This window comes from Nycticebus coucang, chromosome 18 (assembly GCF_027406575.1).
Source record: "Nycticebus coucang isolate mNycCou1 chromosome 18, mNycCou1.pri, whole genome shotgun sequence".
In the NCBI taxonomy this organism is placed as follows: domain Eukaryota; kingdom Metazoa; phylum Chordata; class Mammalia; order Primates; family Lorisidae; genus Nycticebus; species Nycticebus coucang.
The window spans coordinates 12194475-12215706 of NC_069797.1; the positions used below are offsets into that span (position 1 = coordinate 12194475).

General features: G+C 50.6%; 1 protein-coding gene across 7 annotated transcripts in view; it reads left to right on the top strand.

Moving 5' to 3' along the window:
* Positions 1-20637, top strand: part of TOM1L2 (target of myb1 like 2 membrane trafficking protein) — a 165186-nt gene extending 144549 nt beyond the window's left edge. For 2 of the 7 annotated variants that reach the window (XM_053568009.1, XM_053568014.1), the window contains 5 exons: positions 4422-4497; positions 6897-6962; positions 13482-13541; positions 15804-15840; positions 16880-20637. In XM_053568009.1, the coding sequence (XP_053423984.1) occupies positions 4422-4497; positions 6897-6962; positions 13482-13541; positions 15804-15840; positions 16880-17028 (388 nt within the window). In that variant the 3' untranslated portion in view covers positions 17029-20637. The other 5 variants (XM_053568010.1, XM_053568011.1, XR_008375436.1 and 2 more) reach the window with 5 other exon arrangements.
* Positions 20638-21232: the final 595 nt, after the last annotated feature.

Below are 21232 nucleotides of genomic sequence, written 5' to 3' on the forward strand. Positions count from 1 at the left end.
AGTTATGTTTTGCCATTCATATGAATGTGTAGGTGATTATATATTGATTGTATACGAGTATTGAGTACATTGGATACTTTTTTCCCATTCTTTTATTTTTTATTTTTATTTTTAATTAATTATTTTTTTTACAAACAGAGTCTCACTTTATTGCCCTCTGTAGAGTACTGTGGCGTCACAGCTCACAGCAACCTCCAGCTCTTGGGTTTAGGCAGTTCTCTTGCCTCAGCTTCCCGAGTAACTGGGACTACAGGTGACCGCCACAACACCTGGCTATTTTTTGTTGCAGTTTGGCCAAGGCCGGGTTCAAACCCACCACCCTTGGTATATGGGGCTGGTGCCCTACTCACGGAGCCACAGGTGCCGCCCTTCTTTTCCATTCTTGAGATACTTTACTAAGAAGAATATGTTCCAGCTCCATCTGGGTAAACATAAAAGATGTGAAGTCTCCATCTTTTTATGGCTGCATAATATTCCATGGTGTACATATACCACAATTTGTTAATCCATTCATGGATTGATGGGCACTTGGGCTGTTTCGATGTCTTGGCTATTATGAATTAGGCTGCAATAAACATCCTGGTGCAAATGTCTTTGTTGTAAAATAATTTTTGATCATCTGAGTATATACCTAGTAGAGGAATTTGAGGATCAAACGGTAGGTCTACTTTTAGTTCCTTGAGTGTTCTCCAAACTTCTTTCCAAAAAGGTCGTATTAGCTTGCATTCCCACCAGCAGTGTAGAAGCATTCCCTTCTCTCTGCATCCACGCCAACATCTGTAGTTTTGGGATTTTGTGATGTGGGCTAATCTTACTGGAGTTAGATGATATCTCAAAGTGGTTTTGATTTGCATTTCTCTGATGATTAAGGATGATGAGCATTTTTTCATGTGTTTATAGGCCATGCGCCTGTCTTCATCAGAGAAGTTTCTGTTCAAGTCTCTTGCCCACATAGAAATGGGGTTATTTATTCTTTTCTTATTGATTAGTTTGAGTTCTCTATAGATTCTAGTTATCAGACCTTTGTCAGAAGCATAACCTGCAAAAATCTTCTCCCATTCTGAAGGTTGTCTGTTTGCTTTACTTACTGTATGCTTTTGGATGTGCAAAAGCTTTTTTAGTTTGATCAGATCCCAGTAATGTATTTTTGGTGTTGTTTCAATTCCCCGGGGGTCCTCCTCATAAAATATTCTCCCAGGCCGATTTCTTCAAGTGTTTTCCCTGCACTCTCTTCTAGTATTTTTATAGTTTCATGTCTTAAGTTTAAATCTTTTATCCAGTGGTGAGAATCAATTTTTGTTAATGATGAAAGGTGAGGGTCCAGTTTCAGTCTTCTACAGGTCACCAGCCAGTTCACCCAGCACCATTTGTTAAATAGGGCATCTTTCCCCCCTGAATATTTTTGATAGGCTTGTCAAAGATCAAATGACAAGTAGCTGGGTTCATCTCTTGGTTCTCTATTCGGTTCCATAAATCTACCTCTCTGTTTTTGTGCCAGTACCATGCTGTTTTGATCACTACCAATTTACAGTATAGCCTGAAGTCTGGAAATGTGATACTTCCTGATTTGTTCTTATTTCTGAGTAATGTATTTGCTATTTGAGGTTATTTCTGATTCCATATAAAATGAAGTACTATTTTTTCAAGTTCTTTAAAGTATGATGATGGTGCTTTAATAGGGATTGCATTAAATCTGTAGATTGCTTTGGGTAGTATGGACATTTTAACAATGTTATTGTTCTTCCGTTGGGTCTGCATCATGTTTATTTTCCACCATTTGTTTATTAGAACTGGTAGGGTGAGATCGAATTATGGTTCCGAGGTAGTAGAGCTAGGCTTTGTAATTGTGGCTTATCTCCTACAACCTTACAAAGGCCCCTTTCAGAGTTTTGGCCAGAGACTCTGAGGACCTACTTGGTGAGACAGCACAAGCTAGCTCTGTTTTGATATCAGCCAACCTTTCCCCTATCCTAAGAAACCACAGTATTAGATTTAAATCTCGTCTGAGATACAAACAGCTGTGGCACCCATCCCCCACCCTTCTGTTCTTTTCTGCTACAGAACTTCAAAGGTCAACCTTATAATGACCCCAAGTGGACAGCCCTAGACATGAGTTCCAATTAAATTGTTTCAGGCAGTGCAAACCCTGCTCAACAGAGAGGTGTTGAGTGACCTGTCTCCAGGTCTCCAAAGGCACAATTGGAGTCAGGGATCCACACTCCTGCCTGCCAGACTCAGTCCACACTATTGTCTGCTTCTCTGCTGACAGGCCCAGCTGGAGCCAGGAGCCACGTCCCCACCCACCAGTCTCAGTCCACATACAGCTAGTCTCTGCCTGCCAGACCAGTTGGAGTCAGGGGACCATGCCCCCGCCTACCAGTCTCAGTCCATTGCCTGGCGAGCCTCTGTTCTCAGGCTCTGTTGGAGTCAGGGCACCAGGCCCCGTCCTCCAGTCTCAGTCCACACCCAGCTAGCCTCAGCTTGCCAGACCATTTGGAGTTAGGGGACCACGCCCCTGCCTACCAGTCTCAGTCCATGGCCTGGCAAGCCTCTGTTTACAGGCTCTGTTAGAGTCTGCCCGCAGGTCTTAGTCCTCACCCAGTAAGCCTCTGCTCACCAGCCCCGCTGAGGAGACAGGGGACCACTCCCTACCCCTCAGGTCTTGGTTCATACCCAGTAAGCCACTGCTCAAGGGTTCTGCTGGAATCAGGGGACCACGCCCTTGCTCTCAGGTCACAGTCCACGCCTATCAAGCCTCAGTTTACAGGCCTAGCAGTGGCTGGGGTCCAGCCCTGTCTATCAAACTCAGTCCAAATGGGGCAACCACTCTCCCACTGTGGGTGCTGTCAGAGCCGGGGGTGCTGCACCCCACCCTGCCAGACACAGACCAAACCAAGGGTCAATACCACCACTGGCCGGGCATAGTCATAACCAGGGGACTGCTCCTCCTCTTGTCGAGTGTCCCTTTTTTCCCACACCCTCTTTCTTCCCTGTTTAGTCAAAGATTCTGTCTTGATGGTTGGTGGTCCACACTATGCCCAGATCTCTCAGGACAAGACCAAACACTGCACTCTGCAGGGGGCAGAACTTCAGACCACCACATGAGGGGGAAAGGGTGGACTGGGAGTTTGGACTTGTGGGGGAAAATATCTGTTCAATTTTATGCCTGGTGGGGTGTTGTCTAGGTTCATAAGTGGGACCTCCCTGGAGAAAGAGACCTGGAGTTTAGCGAGTGAGGTAAAATGAGAGGTCTTTTTTTCCCCTGCTCATTCGTAGATAGCCTGTGTCAGGCCTTCTGCTTGGGGGAGGGGTCTCTGTCCCCTAGTCACAGGCTTTGTACCTGTAATTTGTTTACTTGAATTCTCTTCTTTGGTGTTGCAGATTGCCGAACTTCTTTCTTTCTTTTTTTTTTTTTTATTATTAAATCACAGCTATGTACATTAATGTGATCATGGGGCACCATACACTGGTTTTATAGACCATTTGACATATTTTCATCACACTGGTTAACATAGCCTTCCTGGCATTTTCTTAGTTATTGTGTTAAGACATTTATATTCTACATTTACTAAATTTCACATGTACCCTTGTAAGATGCACCGTAGATATAATCCCACCAATCACCCTCCCTCTGCCCATCCTCCCCCCCCTTCCCCATATTCTTAGGTTATCACTGGCTTATAGCTTTCATATGAAAGCCATAAATTAGTTTCATAGTAGGGCTGAGTACATTGGGTACTTTTTCTTCCATTCTTGAGATACTTTACTAAGAAGAATAAGTTCCAGCTCCATCCATATAAACATGAAAGGGGTAAAGTCTCCATCTTTCTTTAAGGCTGCATAATATTCTATGGTGTATTAATCCATTATTATTTATTTATTAATCCATTCGTGGATTGATGGGCACTTGGGCTTTTTCCATGACTTAGCAATTATGAATTGGGCTGCAATAAACATTCTGGTCCAAACTTCTTTCTTGGCTCAGCTCCCCATCTTTGGCTTCATAGAGTCTGATTCCATCCAGTTTTTCTTCCTCTGCTCAGGAGCCTCTTCCAGTCAGCCATCTTCCCAGAATCAAAGATCCAGGGAATATCCTGGATCTTTAATATCCTATCATTAAACTTCAGAAACACCCCAGTATTGTAACTCAAGAGAGAGGGATGTTGAGGTGCACAATATCCCATATCCCAAAGGGGATTAGTGACTGAGCCCGAGCTGAAACCAAAGTCTCATAGCTCCAGCTGCAGGGAGACAGGCAGTATGAGCCCTTAGCCTCTGCCCAATGCTAAGATCACAGGAAATGGTTTTCTAAGGATATTTCAGGAAGATACCATGGGATAGGAAGCAATTACAGGCCACTGCCCCAGCCCCCTATGACCCCTGGGGGAGAACTCACTCTGCTTGTGCTGCTTTGCCTCCAGGGTGACCCATGAGGATCCCCAGGCTGTTGGAGGACTCACTTCTGCACTGGACAGTCAAAAACAGAGCTCAGAAGGGGTAAGTCTTTAACCTTGTTTTTTTGCCTAGAGGCTTCTAAAGGGAAAATCAGGCAATCTGGCAAAGCTAGCTGGATAATTTGGCAGCAGCTGGCTTGCACGGTGGGCAGGGACACACTGGGGAGAGACCCATGGAGGCCCTATGTGTTACCAGGCAGTGCCGCATTTTTGCCCCATGAGGTGACATGCAGGTGACACAAGGTTTCTATGACACTCAAGAGGAAACAGACTGAGGGAATGGGAGATGGGACAAGGGGCACCTAGACAGCAGGCAGCAAGTGGGGATCTTATCCCAGAAAAATCCACCTCCAAAACTCCTTCTCCTCCTACCATGGGTCCTCGAGCAAGGACTCAGGGCTCCTATGGTCACCTGTTACAGTGCCCTCTGGGTAAGCCATGCTCTGACACAACTGTGACCTGTACAGGAAGGACAGTGCTGACTTGAGCCATATCTCTGGTGGTCATTTGTCTCTGGCCTGCCAGAGAAGAACTAAAACCATTAGAAGGCACGTGAGGTTGAGGGTTTGTCTGGGGAGCTGGAGCAGTTGGGTTGTGCTCTGGGAAGCTCCGTGTCTAGATGGAGCAAAGCCAAGGGCAGAGGCACTTTAAAGGGGAGCGTGGTTCTTGTTTGAGCCCTCAGATACAACCACAGTTTCTGCAAGATTTCAGATTACCAAAAGAGAAAGGATTTATGTCTTAATGCTTCTCATGAGGTTTTTCTTTTCTTTGCCTAACTGAGAAATGTGTGTGGAAGCAGGTCTGTTTGTAGAACAGGGAGGAGGAGGGCCCTGGGAACAGCTGCCCACAACAAATGGAACTCCTGTCAGGTCCCCAGCTGGGCTAAAGAAGGGTAGTGTTCATCTGTCCTCTGGATAGGAAGGTTTGCAAAGGGCTATTTGCTTCCTGAATACCAGTTTTTAGCCTCCTGCAGTACCTTCTGGCTCCCTTCCTGCTCTTATGCCTCTTCTGCAGATGGGGAACCAGGTTTCTGGAAAAAGCTCACCTTAGAGAAAGTGGATGGATTCTGGCCCAGCCTACTTGATCAGAGAGCATGCATCCCACTGCATTAACCACCAGGGGTCACAGAAGAGCCAGCCAGCTCCCTTGGGTTCTTGGCATCCTATTCTTCTGAAGTACCACTGGGACGCCCAAAATGTATACAAGTCATCAAGGTTCTGATCCTCCCAATACTTGGGAAAATGTCCTCCCACCTACCCAGGGAGAGCGTTAGAGAACTGGGCTGAGGTCTGCCCACACATAGCGTGGTGAGGACATGTACTCTTCCTGGCTGACTGGGCAGGCCTAGGAATAGCCCTGTCCCCCAGCCAGGCTGACCTTGTTTGCTCTCCTGCCTCCTGCATGCCAGGGTGTGTCCTGCTGTACCCCTGTCATTATCAATATCCAGGCCTGGGTCTGAGCCCAGGAGATGTGGGTGACTTCCTGCCCTTTACCCTTTGGGTACGTGGCTTGAACTGACTCCCTATTTTCAAAGGTCTGATGACTCCAGCAGTTTTTCCACCCAGTGGTAGGTAGATTGCTTTTCATGTTTGCTGCTAATGGCCACAGCCTTAGCCATGTGGGGTGTCAGGGTGCTCATTGGCTGTGTGTGCCAGTGTGTGTACACATATAGTCTGGCCCGTGTGCAGCACTCCAGTACCTTGTCCTACCCTAAGACATGCTGACCTAGAGATGAAAACAGGACCAAGGGAAAAATTAAGAACACAAAGAAGGGGAGAAAATTGTGTAGCCACACCTCCATAAATCAAGTCCAACCAAATCAGTCATCTTTATCATTTTAAAAAAGGCAATAAAGAATATACCCAAAGTCAGCATTCAAGTTAAGAGTTTAGAAAGAGAGGCGGCACCTGTGGCTCAAAGAGTAGGGCGCCGGTCCCATATGCTGGAGGTGGCGGGTTCAAACCCAGCCCCGGCCAAAAATCACAAAAAAAAGAGTTTAGAAAGAGAATACATAGTCCACCAGAAAGGAGAAAAAGAAAACACGAGGGATAAATTAGAAAAAAGTAGAAATGATTTCACAAGAGCTGGTTCTTTGGAAGGTTGACCCCCTGCTAAGCCCCTGGTAACCCTAATGAACAGAAGCAGCCCTGGTCAACCTTCCATGGCCTCATGGGGATTTTCCAAGGGCACAGGGGTGGTAGGCATGCATGTGTATTATCCTGTTGGGATTCTTGGTTACTGAACTTTCTTCTTTTTTCCAGGCAGGTAAAGGGGACTTGCCAGGTAGAGGTTGGGGGAAGGGGCATTGAATCATATTTCCTTACGTAACAGAGGATTAATTCTGAACAAGACTTTTCTGTTTCCACAATATGTGCTACTGATTTCTTTCTCATGGGTCTTGCTATGACTTTTCTTTCTGGGACTTTTCTGTCCTCGGCCCAGAAGAGAGGTAGAGGTGGGGACTCTGACCTGGAGCCTATAGACAGCTGGCTCATAACCCAAGGAATGGTGAGGAGTCACCAGCTGAGCCGAACCTGCTGTCCACCCCAACCCTGTCCTGTGTGATAGCCTATGCCTTCCTCTTGCTACCTGCCGAGCCCTTGTGAATCAGACAGTACAAGGCCATGCTCTCTCATGCTGACAGGGGTGCTAAATTTCCCCTCCTATTTTTGTATAATCGCCTTAAGTCATGGACTTTCAGTCCCAAAAATATCACTTCTCATTTTCTGATATGGTCCATGCCCCTGGACCACAGGAGTCTGGGACATCAGCAAGGATGAGGGGAGGGTTTTTTCCTTCCTTTTACTGTCTCTGGAGCTCTCGGCAGTATTCACTTTTCCAGGATGAGCACAAGTTACTGTAGCTTTTGCTTGGGAGGGGATGGTTCTAAGAGAGCAGATTCAAAGCATCTGCCCAGTCAGAAAAGCTCCCTCCAGCCCAGTGCCTGTGGATTTGGCAGTCCTTGGTTTGATGGGTTTGTATAGTATGGTTCCTTGTGCTCACCAAGTCCCCCAAAAGTTTTTGAGACCTCTTAAAGAAATTCACAAAAATGGTAGGAACTGGCTCGGCGCCTGTGGCTCAAGTGGCTAAGGCACCAGCCACATACACCTGAGTTGGCGGGTTCGAATCCAGCCCGTGCCCACCAAACAACAATGATGGCTGCAACCAAAATATCGCCGGGCGTTGTGGCGGGCACCTGTAGTCCCAGCTACTTGGGAGGCAGAGACAGGAGACTCGCTTGAGCCCAGGAGTTTGAGGTTGCTGTGAGCTATGATGCCACAGCACTCTACCCACGGTGACAGCTTGAGGCTCTGTCTCAAAAAAAAAAAAAGGTAGGAACAGAGTGTAAAGAAGATAAAGCCAGGGAGTTGAATGTCCTAAATGCAGTTAGTTCTCATATAGCAGAGCTTGTCTAGCACAGAGACCTGGGAGGATCTCTCCTGCCTTATTATTTAGGTGGCCCCGTAGGGAGAGAGGGTGACCTCACACCAGGCAACATGCCTTGCCATGACCATTTCACTTCTAACAGACCCCAAAGCTCTGTGTGGTAGGGCCCACACTGGAGATGATGAAGAAAAAGAAAGATGACAAAAGCAGTGGGAATGCAGACCTCTCCCTCTGGGCATCATGAGATGGGGGTGGGGTGGGGACGCATAACTTCTCCTCTGTGCTGTGCCACGCTGTGGCCAGGGGTGGGCCAGCAGATCCCAGACAACAGGCAGCACAGGGGCTACCTGCTTAAGCAAGGCGTGACCAGGAAACAGGGACCTAGGCTAGGCAGTACTGCCCAGAGCCAGGGGTGTCCGCCTGCCACACGGTTTGGGCTGGCACCCTCTGCACAGCTGCTCTCTCAGGCCGGGCAGGTCTCCCTCCATCTGTCACTGTGCATATGCTCCTGATCTGAGTGAAAGGAGTTAGTTGCTCCTGGCTTGAGCCCTCATTTGCTTCTTCAGAGACAGGCTGGGCTCCCAGACACCATGTCCACTCCATTGTCTGCATTGGAAGGATCCAGCCTGTGTGCCCTTGTGTCTATTCATCCTGCAAAAAAGGATACTGCCCATACAAACTACCCTGAGTGTGGCCTTGGCAGTTGGCGGTCACGCCTGCCTCTGCCCACACAGGCTGCCTCTTTATGCCCTAGCCCCACATAGAGCTCCCATCTCTAATTCCCAGAAACAAACCCAGCTAACAGCTAACCTGCATCTTACCTGCCTGACTGCAGTTTTTTTCTTTACAACAGTGTGTGTTAATTGCTTTGCCTTATTTCCCATAGTGTAGAAACTATGAGTCTGTCCAAACCTCCCAAGTACAAATTCTTCACTTGGAAACTTTTTGTGCTATGAGTGAGACCAAGGTGCCAGGGTGGAGAACCTGTGGCCTCAGGGCCACATGTGTTCCTCCAGGTCCCTGAGTGTGCCCCATGACCAAATCAAACAAATTCAAGGGATTTGTTCTGTAAAATTTAAGTTCACACCTGTAATCCTAGCACTCTGGGAAGCCAAGACGGGTGGATTGCCTGAGCTAATGGATTCCAGACCAGCCTGACCTTGTGGCAGGAGCCTGTAATCCCAGCTACTCAGGAGGCTGAGGCAAGAGAATCACTTGAGCCCAAGAGTTTGAGGTTGCTGTGAGCTGTGACACCACAGCACTCTACCCACTCTGTCTCAAAAATAAATAAATAAATAAAATTTAAGTTCGGTCAGAAGGCCACACTTGAGGATTAAGAAGGCCACATGTGGCCCTAAGGCCTTAGGTCCTGCCCCCATTGGGGTGGTGCTTAAAGTGTCATGGGAGTTCATGGCTTCCCTGAAATAGCACACATGAGCTGCAGGGATTCTCCCATTGCAATGAAAGCTGAGGCTAGGTTTCCTATGGGCATGGGCTGTGGGAAGCTACAGAGGAGCACCTGATGAGCCCTTCCTCTCCCAAAATCAGGCATGTGAATAGCCAACACAAAAGTTGACTAACAACAGCAGGCTGAAGAGAAATGAGATCTGTCCTGAGCCAGTGCCCAGTGCCCAGTGCTCTAGCTTCTCTAGCTCAGGATCCTTTTGCCTCTCCTGGCTAATGGTCAGCTGAGGGTATCTCCCTTCACCAGGAAGATATCTTGTTGTGAGTATAAGTCAAAACAAGAGCAAAGTAGGTTAGAAAAGAATTGGCTTCTGCCAGGTAGGCTTGGGCCTGGGAGGGAAGGACCCTACTTAGCCCTGGAGGTCCTTAAGCCCTTCCTACTCAGAACAGAGGATTAGTAACCCTGGGAGGACCAGACTTACTTCTCTCCCCTGGGCAGGTGACCCTCCTGATCCCTGAGGCAGAGCTGCCCCTGACTGCAGTTCCAAGTGAGAAACAGCTGACAGCAGGAAAGCTCATCCATTGCTCAGATCAAAACCTGCCAGTTTGGGCATAGGAGATGCCTACTTCTCTCCAGACTCTGAAGATGGGCAGGGCTGGCCTAATGCTGCCACAGCTGAGCCAGCCAGGCCTGTGTCGCTTTCTTTCTTTTTCTCTCTTTATATCTCTTCTTGCTTTCTGTTTCCCTCCTCAAACTCACGCCCTTCTTCATACCACTTGGATCAGCCTTCAGCTTGGGCCATTGCCCAAGAAGATGTTAAAACCATGCCTCACTGCAGCCAGCAGTCTTCTTAGAGGTCTGCTGGGCCAACCCTTCATTTGAGATGAGGGAGCTGAGGCGTTTCGGGCACCAGATGATGCACCCAGAGGCACAGGGCAGATGGAGTCCCCTAATACTCAGTATAGTACCCTCTTTTCCAGCCAGGGCCCAGCCTCCATCAGCCAGGAGAAAGGAGCCACAGCTTCTTCAGTTTGTATTTTCATAGCAGTGTACATGTGTGGTCTGTCTGATGGCACCTACATTGTTAAAAGGAACTCTGCCCTGTTACGAGGCATTTATTTAGGGGGGCAGGAGGTCTAGGTAGCTAAAGTTTTGTGTCTGGCCACAAGAAAGTCAACCCCTGCCTTACATTTTATAAGCTTAGCTTGTTAAACAACACCCTGCTCCACAGTGGTTCATGCCCTGAGGCCAAGTGCCTTTCATGCTGTAACCAGTCAATTCCAATTATTTCTGACATCCCTGGGTTTGCGAATTAGAAGACAGATGCACCAACTTAGAAGGATGGGATTCTGAGTCATGAGCATTAGAAGCTAAATACAACCTAGCAGTTACCTTATTACACAGATGAGGAAACCAAGGCCAAGTATTGCCCCTGCCTCTGCTCCTGCTTCTCCACTCAAATCTCTGAGCCTTCTTAGGACTGAAGCAGCTGGGCATTATCCAGTGAATAAACCGGTGTCCAGAGAGAGGCAACTTGCCCCAGGTCCAGTTGCGGGTGAGCCCTGCACCCAGCAGGGAGCCCACCCCCACCCAGCCACCCTCCTCTCCAGCCTGCCTCTAAACATACTACTTATTTGGAAAAACTTAGCTTCCCATGATCTAGCTTTTGAGGAATTTTGTTTGAGGAGGTGAGTTTCTCAGATATCATTGTTTAATTTCTGAGCATGCTGGCTCTCAAGATTAATCTTCAGAGAAGAAAATTAGAACGTGATCTCAGACCTCAAGGGATTTATTTCTTTTTAACAATAACAAAACAATTACAATAAAAATGTGAAGGTTTAAGACCCCTGACCTCTTAGTGGCTTTTTTCCAAGCCTTTACAACACATTGAAAAGCTTAGGATATCGGGTGGTGCCTGTGGCTCAGAGGAGTAGGACACCAGCCCCATATACCGGAAGTGGTGGGTTCAAACCCGGCCCCAGGCAAAAACTGCAAAAAACAAAAACAAAAACGAAAAGCTTAGGATATCTAATCTCAGTTTCTCCTACATGAATGAAAGCTGGACAGGTGTAAAAAAGGGCCAGTGTGTACTCTACCTACTCTTGTGGGGTTAATTTGCTCTTTGGAGATGCAGCTGACTTTCTAAGCTCCAGTTCTGGGGACTTAGCACAGCAGCCATCCTCTCAGAGCCCAGGCATTCTGACCCACAGGCACCAAGGTAGTGAAAACTGGCAGCACCTATTCCAGGAGCGCGTCCCTCTAGAAGGGGATCTGCCAACCTGTGGAACAGCAGATCACCTGCTTGTGCCTGCTACAGCAAAGTCAGCCCCTGCCTGTATTGACTTGTGGTGGGCAAGGTGACTCCTGCTTTCGCCACTGTTAGCACATCCACCGGACATTGGAGCCCCACCCTGAGTGAGCAACCACGTGCTCTCTGTCCCTAGGATTCATGTCAGGGTGATAAGAACTCCCTGATATTTTTTTCAGTTCAACATTTTCAAGTCCCCAGTCAAACAGATAAAATGGCAACATAGACAGGCTCTTCCTAATCTGCTCCATGGCTGGCTTGAGTCTTTCTGAAAAAATGTGGGCCACCCACATAGGGTCTGAAGTTAGGACACAGGGCAGGTTTGTCAGAGCGAGGGAGTGAAGAGCTCTGATGGCATGGCAGACACCTGCTTAGCCTGCTCCACTCCACCAAGGGGAGAGTCCCAAGCCCCACCTCCCAGCAGTAGCAAGTGTCAACCCTCAGGACAAGAGTTGTCACAGCAAGGCTGGTGATACGCATTCTTTGTTCTTTTCCTTTGTGAAGGTCATGTTACTTTTTGCATGTGGTCAATGCTGAGACAGTCCTCTTAATGCTTATTTTAACTTTATTTTTAACCTAGATCATGATATTGAAATGAAGCCAGCTAAAGATATAGTGTTGGCATTTTCTTTTTTTCTAGAAATAGTGGGCTTACAAGTGAGCCCCCAGAAGGTACCTCCCTGACCCAGGAGGGTCAACTGGGTCAAGGGCCATCACCCCATTTCTCTAGGCTGGGAGCCAACATTCCATTAACACGGATTCCCAGGGATTAAAGGTTACTTCACTTCTTACCACGTCACATCGGATAGCAACTTAAATATTATTGGCCACATGCATTTTTCAGGATCTCTGCCTCCAAGGCCGTGTTTGCTTGGGGCCCCCTCCATCCCCCCCATTACCCCTACCACCCCCCTGCCCCAATGCTGCTCTCTGTTTTCATTTGAACTCCTTTTCTTTGCTGAAGCACAGATGGTCTTGGACAGCTGTAAAGAAAGGACAAGACTGACGAAAACTATTGCATTCAGGGCTCAGGGTTGCTTCGTGACTTTTTTCCCTTAAAGAGACAGAAAAGGGCAGTGCCTGTGGCTCAAAGGAGTAGGGCGCCGGCCCCATATGCTGGGGGTGGCAGGTTCAAGCCCAGCCCCGGCCAAAAACTGCAAAAAAAAAAAAAGAGAGAGAGAGACAGAGAAGACTAAAGCCTCACAGTCCCTTTTGTCATCAAAGCCCTCATTTTTGCTGTGTTTCTGTTGGTGGTTAAATGTGCCTGCCTCTGTCCACCAAGCCACACTGAGGCTGTCGGAGCACATGCCTCCCTGGTGCCTCTCATAAACGCACCAGCACACATTTTGAAAAACTCTCAGCTGAGCAAATAGAGCCCCCGACGTCTCCCAGGGCTGATGCTACCCTGCCCATCCCTTGCCACACTTGCACCCTGCTCTGCCAGTCAACTTCCCTGTCACATCAGGGCCCACACTTAGCTCCTCCAGTCACCCCTAGACTGGGCTCTACAGTGGTTAGTCAGTACTCCTTGGACTGTCCTGGCAGGTGAGTTCAGAATCAGAAAGCCTGACAGCGCTTTCCTGAGATTAGAAGAGGCTTTGCAGTCCTGGGCCAACAGGCCCCACGACTGAGAGTGGACACACGTAGTCAAAAAGTTCTCCATTTCAAGAATGGGTGCTGCTACCTCCTGCCTGCCTGCCCTGCCGGGCAGCTTGCTTCTTATAATTTACAACTCATTGCTTTCCTCACCTGCCATTTCACATGTGGCTGCCCTATGTTGCTGTGTGTGCTGTGCCAGTTGTGTTTTTGCTCTGTGTACATTTTGGTTGCGTTTGGGGTTGCTTTTGACAATTTCCTTTGTTCCGGTGTTCTGTCTCCCTCATTGGCTGTGCGGGGCTGCCTGGCCCGCTGCTTGCCGCCTCCATAGATCCCCGTTGCGCAGCCCTCTGTTATGGACGACATTGAGGTGTGGCTCAGGATGGACCTGGTGAGACTCAACTTTTATATCTCGTGTGTGGGGTGTGGACAAGCAGAGGACAGGCCTCAGGGGACGCTGGTCCCCATCCACGGGTGGAGAGAGGGAGGTCCAGGGCAGGCTCAGCATCTGCAGCTGCCTGCTCACCATAGCTCACCTTCCTCCCCATTTAGCCTATGGCCACCGGTGCTGTAGTGACTCCTGGGCCTGGTGGCCAGCTGGGATGGAAGGGCCTAGGCGCAGCCTCCCTCATCACACGGCCCTGTTAGACTCAGGCCCAGGGAGGGCAGAGCTGGGGTGTGAGCCCACCTGCAGCTGCTCCAGAACACACCTTTGCATTCCCCCAAGTTCGTTTCTATCCAGGGGTGTGTGTGCCTTTTATGGGGGAGGTGTGTTTTTGTTTGGGTTTTTTGGGGGGAGGCTTTCTTTTTTTTTTGTATGTGACATATACACACAGTGGTTTTGTTTTTAATTCACTGTCATTCCCATTCCTGATTTTTTATTCAAAAGAACCCCTGGCTGGGGCTAATATCTGTAATCCCAGCACTTTGGAAGGCCAAGGTGGTAGGATCATTTGAGGCCAAGAGTTTGAACCAGCATGGGCAACAGTACGACCTGGTCTCTAGAAAAAATAAGAAAATAGCTAGGTGTGGTGGTACATACCTATAATCCCAGTTACTCAGGAGGCTGAGGTAGGATGATTGCTTGGGCCCAGGAGTTTGAAGTTGCTATGAGCTAGGCTGATGCCACAGCACTCTAGCCTGCCCTAAAGACCACTGTAGACCACTATCTCCATCCTAAGAGCCGGGGCAGAGGATTGGGATATGCATCTGAAATCAAAGCAGGTTCCGAGAAAGGAGAGCTGCAGTCTCTGGAGCTATCAGAACCACTGGGCCATCCCTCTGTTTCTTACAAAACACTTTAACTCAGCAGTGGGGTTGGGGGGTGCAGAGGCAGGGCTGTTGGCCAGTGGCTGATGAAGAAGTGCACTCTGGGAGGGAAGTGGCTTTCTAGTTGGGTCCTCCCCCAGACCTGGAGACACCTCATCTCTTTCTTGCTCCCAGCTGCCTCCTCTTCAAAGGACCCTGTCCCCAGAGCAGAACAGCCTCTTGAGTTCTTTAACCACAGGGTCAGCCTGGCTGTCTGTGAGCTGCTGACTTGGCCACCTTTTATGCTGGGATAGCAGGCCTCAGGTCAGGGCCTCTTACTGCTCTGGTACTCTTCCCTGGAAGGCCAGGCTTTGCAAAGACACTCATTGCCTAATGAGGCAACCATCCAGGTGTTAGCAGAGGAAGGAAATGTCTCATGATATCTTTCCCAAGGAGATGTCTCAAAAAGAAATTACTTTTTCACAGAAGCTAAAGGAAGAAGGGCCAAAGCCCTCATCTTCTAAGGGGTACCCCAAGGGCCACACAGGGAAGGAACTTGTCCAGCAAGGATACCCAATGGGTCAGTGGCAGAGTCAGAAATAACTCAGGTCTTCTAGGCCAGCCCAGGGCTTTATCGCTTCCTTACCCTTCCCAGTGAGGCCCCTGCATACACTGCTCTTCCCCAGTACCTGGGTAGCTCCATGAGCTCAAAAACTACTGCAGTCTCCAAGCAAAATCAAGTCTGACCCACTTCACTGGAGTACGCAGGACCTCCGTAGCTCCTTCAGGAGCCAGCGGCAGGTGGCAAGAGAAAGCTGGTGTAGCTCCCTGGAAGCCACAGGACATGAGTGGAGGGACAGCAGCCCTCACTGCCAAAGCATCTCCTGAGTGCCAGGCACTGAACCATGGGCTTTGTGGCCCTGGGCTAGCCAGGCCTCCTGCTGTTTCCAGCTGCTGGTTGAACAGGGCCTTCTCAGAGCCCCTGTAGCTGGCCACAAGTGGGCATTGTGCACAGAAGCACATGCAGCAACCTGGGTGTGCCTCGGGCTCAGCTTCTTGTGGCCGCCCCTCTGTGCCTCTCCCCAGGGCCTTGAGAGTGTCAAGGTCAGGGTCCTGTCCTCTATAGCCCAGGCCAGAGAACCAGCCTGCACTTTTTGGACTTTTTCTGTCTGGATTTTCTGGAAGATCAATATCTAGTTCTTTTGTTTGTTTTTCCTTTTGTTTTTTAAAAACAAAATATCTGTTTCTGCAATAAGAAGATCTGGAAACAGGAAGAAGTAGGAAGTTTTGCTTCAGCTGCTATGGGCAGTGCCACAGCCTGGGGTGGCCAAGGGTGGCCAGAGGTGGCTGGGCAGGCGGGGCCAGGACCAGTGCCCTGATATCACTCTCTTTGCTCCTCCCACAGAAGGGCGATGACCTGGACGAGGGCGTCACAAGTGAAGGTATGAACTGGCTAATGGGTAGACTTATAGCCTCCCTCTGCTGCTCCCACTCAAGGCTGCGCAGGGGCCAGCTCCCACTCACCAGGAAGCCCCCACTGGCAAAGCAACTACTGGCCCCAGGCCCTGTGCCACAGACTTAAAGGGTGACTCGGGCCTGCCCAGGCCTTGTGCTGATGTGGGAAGTGTCATTTCTCTCATCTTGCTTATTGGGAAATGGAGGCCAGAGAGAACATGTAACTTTCAGAAGGTCACAGAGCTAGTGAATGGTGGCTGATTGGCATCTGGGTCCCTGACCCTGGATGTTCAGTCTTGTTCAGACTCGTGCTGTGAGGTCACAGGGTATGCAGGAGCCAAGGCGGCTGGGCCTCAGCTGATGGGCTGGAACAGTGGGGGCTAAGTTCTCCCGCACGGACACCCCCCTTGCCTGTTCCTCACAGGGACCAGACTGCTCCCAGGGGGCCCTTGGAGGCCCAGGCTTTCTAGTCTTGGCACCGTGTGGAGTAGAGCATCCCCTTCCCCAACCTCCTTCCTCAGCATCTCTGCAGTCTCTCCCTGTGGTGGGTGAGGGTGGTCCCTGCCAAGTCAGTTGGGAGCTCAGCCCTCTGGCTCTCGCTGCCCTCTCCCTGGTGCTGGGCTGAAAATAGACAAAATTCCAGCACAGTGGTGGGCAGGTGCTTCACACTGTGTTCTCCAAAGACACTCCCTGCAGGGCCTATAGCTGGACACACGGAACCCTCTCTCCTACACTGCCACTGTGTAGCTCCCGGAGCCTTCCCCACCCACCAGCTCCTTGTCAGTCTCAACATTTGCCCTGGGGGTACCAGAGGAAGAAAATGAGGCTGGAGAGTTGAAGCTGGCAGAGACTACCCTGAGGCTGGCCCCTAGGTAGCACCATGGCTCTGACTAGCTATTGGCCCTGCTGACCCTGTCTTCCCTGGCTGGTGGCCCAGAGCCTTAGCCAGCTGGAGCTGAGATGGGTGGGGGCTCATGCTAGGGTGACCCCTACCAACTCTGGCCCTTGCCTTGGTTTGTATTGCAGAGTTTGATAAATTCCTTGAAGAAAGAGCCAAAGCTGCTGAAATGGTTCCTGACCTCCCCTCACCCCCCACGGAGGCTCCTGCCCCAGCCTCAAACCCTTCTGGCCGGAAGAAGCCAGAGCGCTCAGAGGATGCCCTCTTTGCCCTGTGAGCAGTTTGCCTCCCCAGATGGCAGGTCACCACTCACTCCCCCCATGGACACCAGGCACTGGCCATTCCTCCCATCCTCAGCCCCCATGCAGCCTGCACACCTGTCTCCATGGAAATGCCACCATGTCTGCTCCTAGGCCTCCCACAAGTCAGGATCAGCTACAGGCACCTTTATCCCTCTGGGTGGTGGGACATCCAGAGGTCACTCCCCTCCCCTCATGGGCTCCCTCTGCCCATGTCTCCTCCCAGGAAGAGCAGGCAGAGTGGCCCAGCCCAGGCAGGGCAGCCCCTTAGCACTTGTTTCTTGAGCAGACCTGGAGGGTCTTTCCTTTAGCCACCTATCTACAGAGAAGGGGCAGGCCCTAGCCCCCGCCTGTACCCCACCACCCCCGGCATGCTTGCTCCCTGTGCCCCTCTCTTCCAGGAGGGCCTTTGTGCTACTGCCTCTAGAAGAACAGGTCACAGTTGTCCCCTCGGGCTTGTTTTCCTTGGACTCTGTGTCACCTTGTGGCGCTTGGTGTAGCAGCACTTTAGAAGACTCTGTGGGTGCCCACGGGGTGGGGGGGTCTCTTACCTTCTCAATCTTCTGTCTGTGACTTAGCTGCTAGCCCAGGTCCCACACCAGAGCTGGCTCAGCAGCAGAGTCTGGGACTAAGGGCCCTGCTGGCTCCTGGTGTAGGGACAGGGCCACATGTGGTTGGGAGGGCAGCAGGTGTGCTGCTGAGGTAACACTACCACACCCTAGGCTCCCCGTGCACTCTCTATAAGCTCACACTGCACGGCTGGCCCTGGTTTATGGAGGGACTTACATGGGGAGGGTGTTTTGGCTTTCTAGGAAAGTGTCATGAGCACAGGGCTTTGGTCTGGCCTGTGGTAGCTTCACACTTCTAACTCCAGGGCCCAGCAGCAGACAGCTTTGCACTGTGCTTGGAGGTTCTACTGACTGAATGGCCAGACTGACACTATGACCCCTGCACTGCTCCCTACCAGGGGCCCTGTCCTCTTCCCACAGACTTTCCTGACAGCTTGACCCTGTCCCACCTCAGATGGCCCCCAATCGCCAATTTGCACCCTCTCCCCAAGCCAACCTTGAAGGCTGACAGAGCCTGGGGCTGAGCAGATGGAGGCTGGTGACACCTGTTTCTGTCCTATATCCTCACTGATATGGTCAGCCCGTCCCACTGGCAAGATGGCCTAGATGTTGCAGTGGTCACTGCCAGAGCACCAGCCCAAGCAGGGGAAAGGTCTGGGCGTCACCTGAGCAGAGACTAGTGACGTGGTCTCTGGGGAACATTTAGCTAGGGGAGACAGTAGCTGGGGGCCATGCCAAGCACCAGCAGAAATAGTTCCAGTAGAAAGTGGGGACACTGCCCAACCCAGAAGCCGAGGCCCAGCCTAGGTAGAGGAGTCTGTCTGGGGACTCATCTGGCAGGACTGGCTGGCAATGTTACACTCCACTTTCTCAGAGGACACCGAGGAAGCTCCTCCCCGGACCCTGGCCAGCCTGACACCAGCCCTGCCCCCTGGCAGTGCATGCCATACCTGCCACCTCAGCTCTCTGACCTGCAGTCAGCCTGTGCCTCTCAGCAGCACTTCTCAAAGGCAGAGCCATTTTGGGCTCTGGTTCCTGGTGTGGGGACAGGGCCACACGTGGTTGGGAGGGGCCGCCTTAGGTGTTGATACTTCTGAAGACCGCTGGCTGATGTGATTGCAGAGAAGGTGGCTGGGTGACCTAAGTGTGCCCAAAGACCCCAGCTCTCAGGCATACAGAGCCAACTTGTGGCAGAGGTTAGCAGTGCCTAGCACCAGCCTCAGTGTCCTATGAGGAGAGAGCCCACCTCCCTGCTTTGTGGAAAGGGATGTCCCACTAGGCCAGCAGCGTCAGGGCTCTTAGATGAAGAGGGCTCCTGTAGTGTGCAACCCTGAGATAGGTGCCTGCCTGGGAGCCCCAGCAAAGCTGTTCCCAATACCCACAACCAGAGCTGCCTCCAGCCCACCTGACTAGCTGGCTGCCCAGGCACGGCCTAGAGAGGCATGGCTGCCCCATGGGCAGCAGGTGGTGGTGGGCAACCAAGTGTTTCCTGCCTTCCCAGCCTACAGCCCCCCTCTGGTGGCTTTCAAGGCCCCTGCCCACACCTGTCCAGAGGTAGCCTGCCCCTACAGGCAGGCTGAGTGGTGCTTGAGGCCTACACAAGAAGTAGGTGCTGCCCCAGTGCCCTGGAGGGAGTGCCACTTGGCCCTGGTAGGATATCTGTCCTGAGGCCTCTGCCCCTCAACGCCTCTGGGGAGCACAAGTCCTCAGGCCACCTGGCTAGGGAAGGGGCAGAGCCCTGGCAAGAAAGCTGTTGTTAGAAATCACAGATACAGTATGTACTTAATTACACTAAATTATTTCTGGGATTCCTCATAAGCACTAATTATACCTGATTAGAGGTTAAAATATTTATTTTGTCAAAATATTTTCTTGAGGATGTGTTTAACCTTTTCTGTGTTCATTGTGTGCTGAGATGTAGAAACTAACCATTTCCTTCCGCCCACCTTTTTGGCCAGTGGGCAGCAGTGAGTGGTTCCACATGGAGTTTGACCCCAGGCATGGTGGTCCCCACCCAGTCACAGAGCAATGTGGGAATTGGAGCCAAAAGGGGTTTTTGCTAGTCTGGGCCAGAGGAAAAGGTGACTGTTCATCCTCCTGTCTTTCTGTCTGTCAGCCCCTCTGTCAGTGACTGTGCCTTGGCTCACTATCCTTCCTCTCCTCACCCAGTAGTCTCAGGACCTGTGCTGTCAGGAGGGGAGAACTGCTCTGGAGGAGAGAACCTGGCACCCTGGCAGTGATCCTTAACGGCCCAACTAGGAGGGTAGTGGCCAGGGCTCTGACAGGGCAGAATGCTGTCGGGTGCCACACCTCCACCCTTGGCCCTCACACGTACACGTCTCAGTTGGGCCCAGTCTTCTGGGTGGTTCGGTCAGGGCCAGGGCAGTCCCAGACAGCTTGGGCATAGCAGTGTGGAGGAGCACTTGCTTATGGCCTGGCCTCAGCCTCTGGCATTGCCACGTGGCCCCTGGGAGCCCCTGTCCATGGTCTGCTATTGGGATGTCTCACCCACTTGGTTACAGCCAGTCTTCCTCACCCACAGAGAAGTGTGTTTCCACCTCAAAGACACTCCCTGAAGGCCCTGCAGTGCCTGCCTTCCCCAGCACCCATCTCCAGTCCATCCCATGCATGGGTCCAAGCCTCCTCTGCAGCCACTGGCCCCCAGAAGCAGGTGTCAGCCCCTAAGTCAGAGCTGCTGCTCTCTACACAAACCTCCAGGCTTTCCTGGAGTGGGGCATCAAACTTTATTTCCTAAAGTTTGCACTTAATTTATGAGAGTTCTCAGGATTGTTGGGGGCGGTTAAAAAGAGGACTGTGTTAAGTTCATTGTCCACTCATCCTGGAAGTCTGATGTTCTTGTCCTTGTTCGTTTCCATGGGCAGAGCTGGTTCTGGAGGGCAGATCAGTGTATACGAGGCTTAGAGCGTCCATCTACCCCACTGGCCCTCCTTCCAGATACCATTTCTCTAATTTGGATTCTTGCATGTAAAATACTCCACAATAAAGAAATAATTAAGCAAACTATTCCTGTGTGATCTTTGTCAAGTCAGTTGTGATTCTACCCACTTGCCTTTAAGCAGGGACTGCCATGGGGACCCTCACTCCACTCATTCCCTGCCACATAAGCAGGTTTATTGAGATATAATTCACATAGCATACCATTTGCCTATTTAAAGTGTACAGTTCGGCTGAGTGTGGTGGCTCATGCCTCATGCCTGTAATCCTAGCTCTCTGGGAGGCCAAGGTGGGAGGATCACTTGAGTTCAGGAGTTGGAGGCCAGGCTGAAAAAGAGTGAGACCCCATCTCTACTCAAAATAGAAAAACTAGCTGAGAGTGGTGTGCACCTGTAGTCCCAGGTACTCGGAGGCTGATGCAGGATTGCTTGAACCCAGGAGTTTGAGGTTGTTAGGAGCTAAGCTGACATCACGGTACTCCAGCCTGGGTGACAGAGTGAAATTTTGTCTAAATAAATAAAGTGTACAATTAAGTAGTTTTTAGTATGCACACAGAGTTGATCATCACCACAGTCCATCTTAGAACATTTTCATCCCTCCTATCCCCCCAGCCCATTCTCTTTTTTAAAAAGACTTCTCCCGCCTCTCCTCTTGTCCA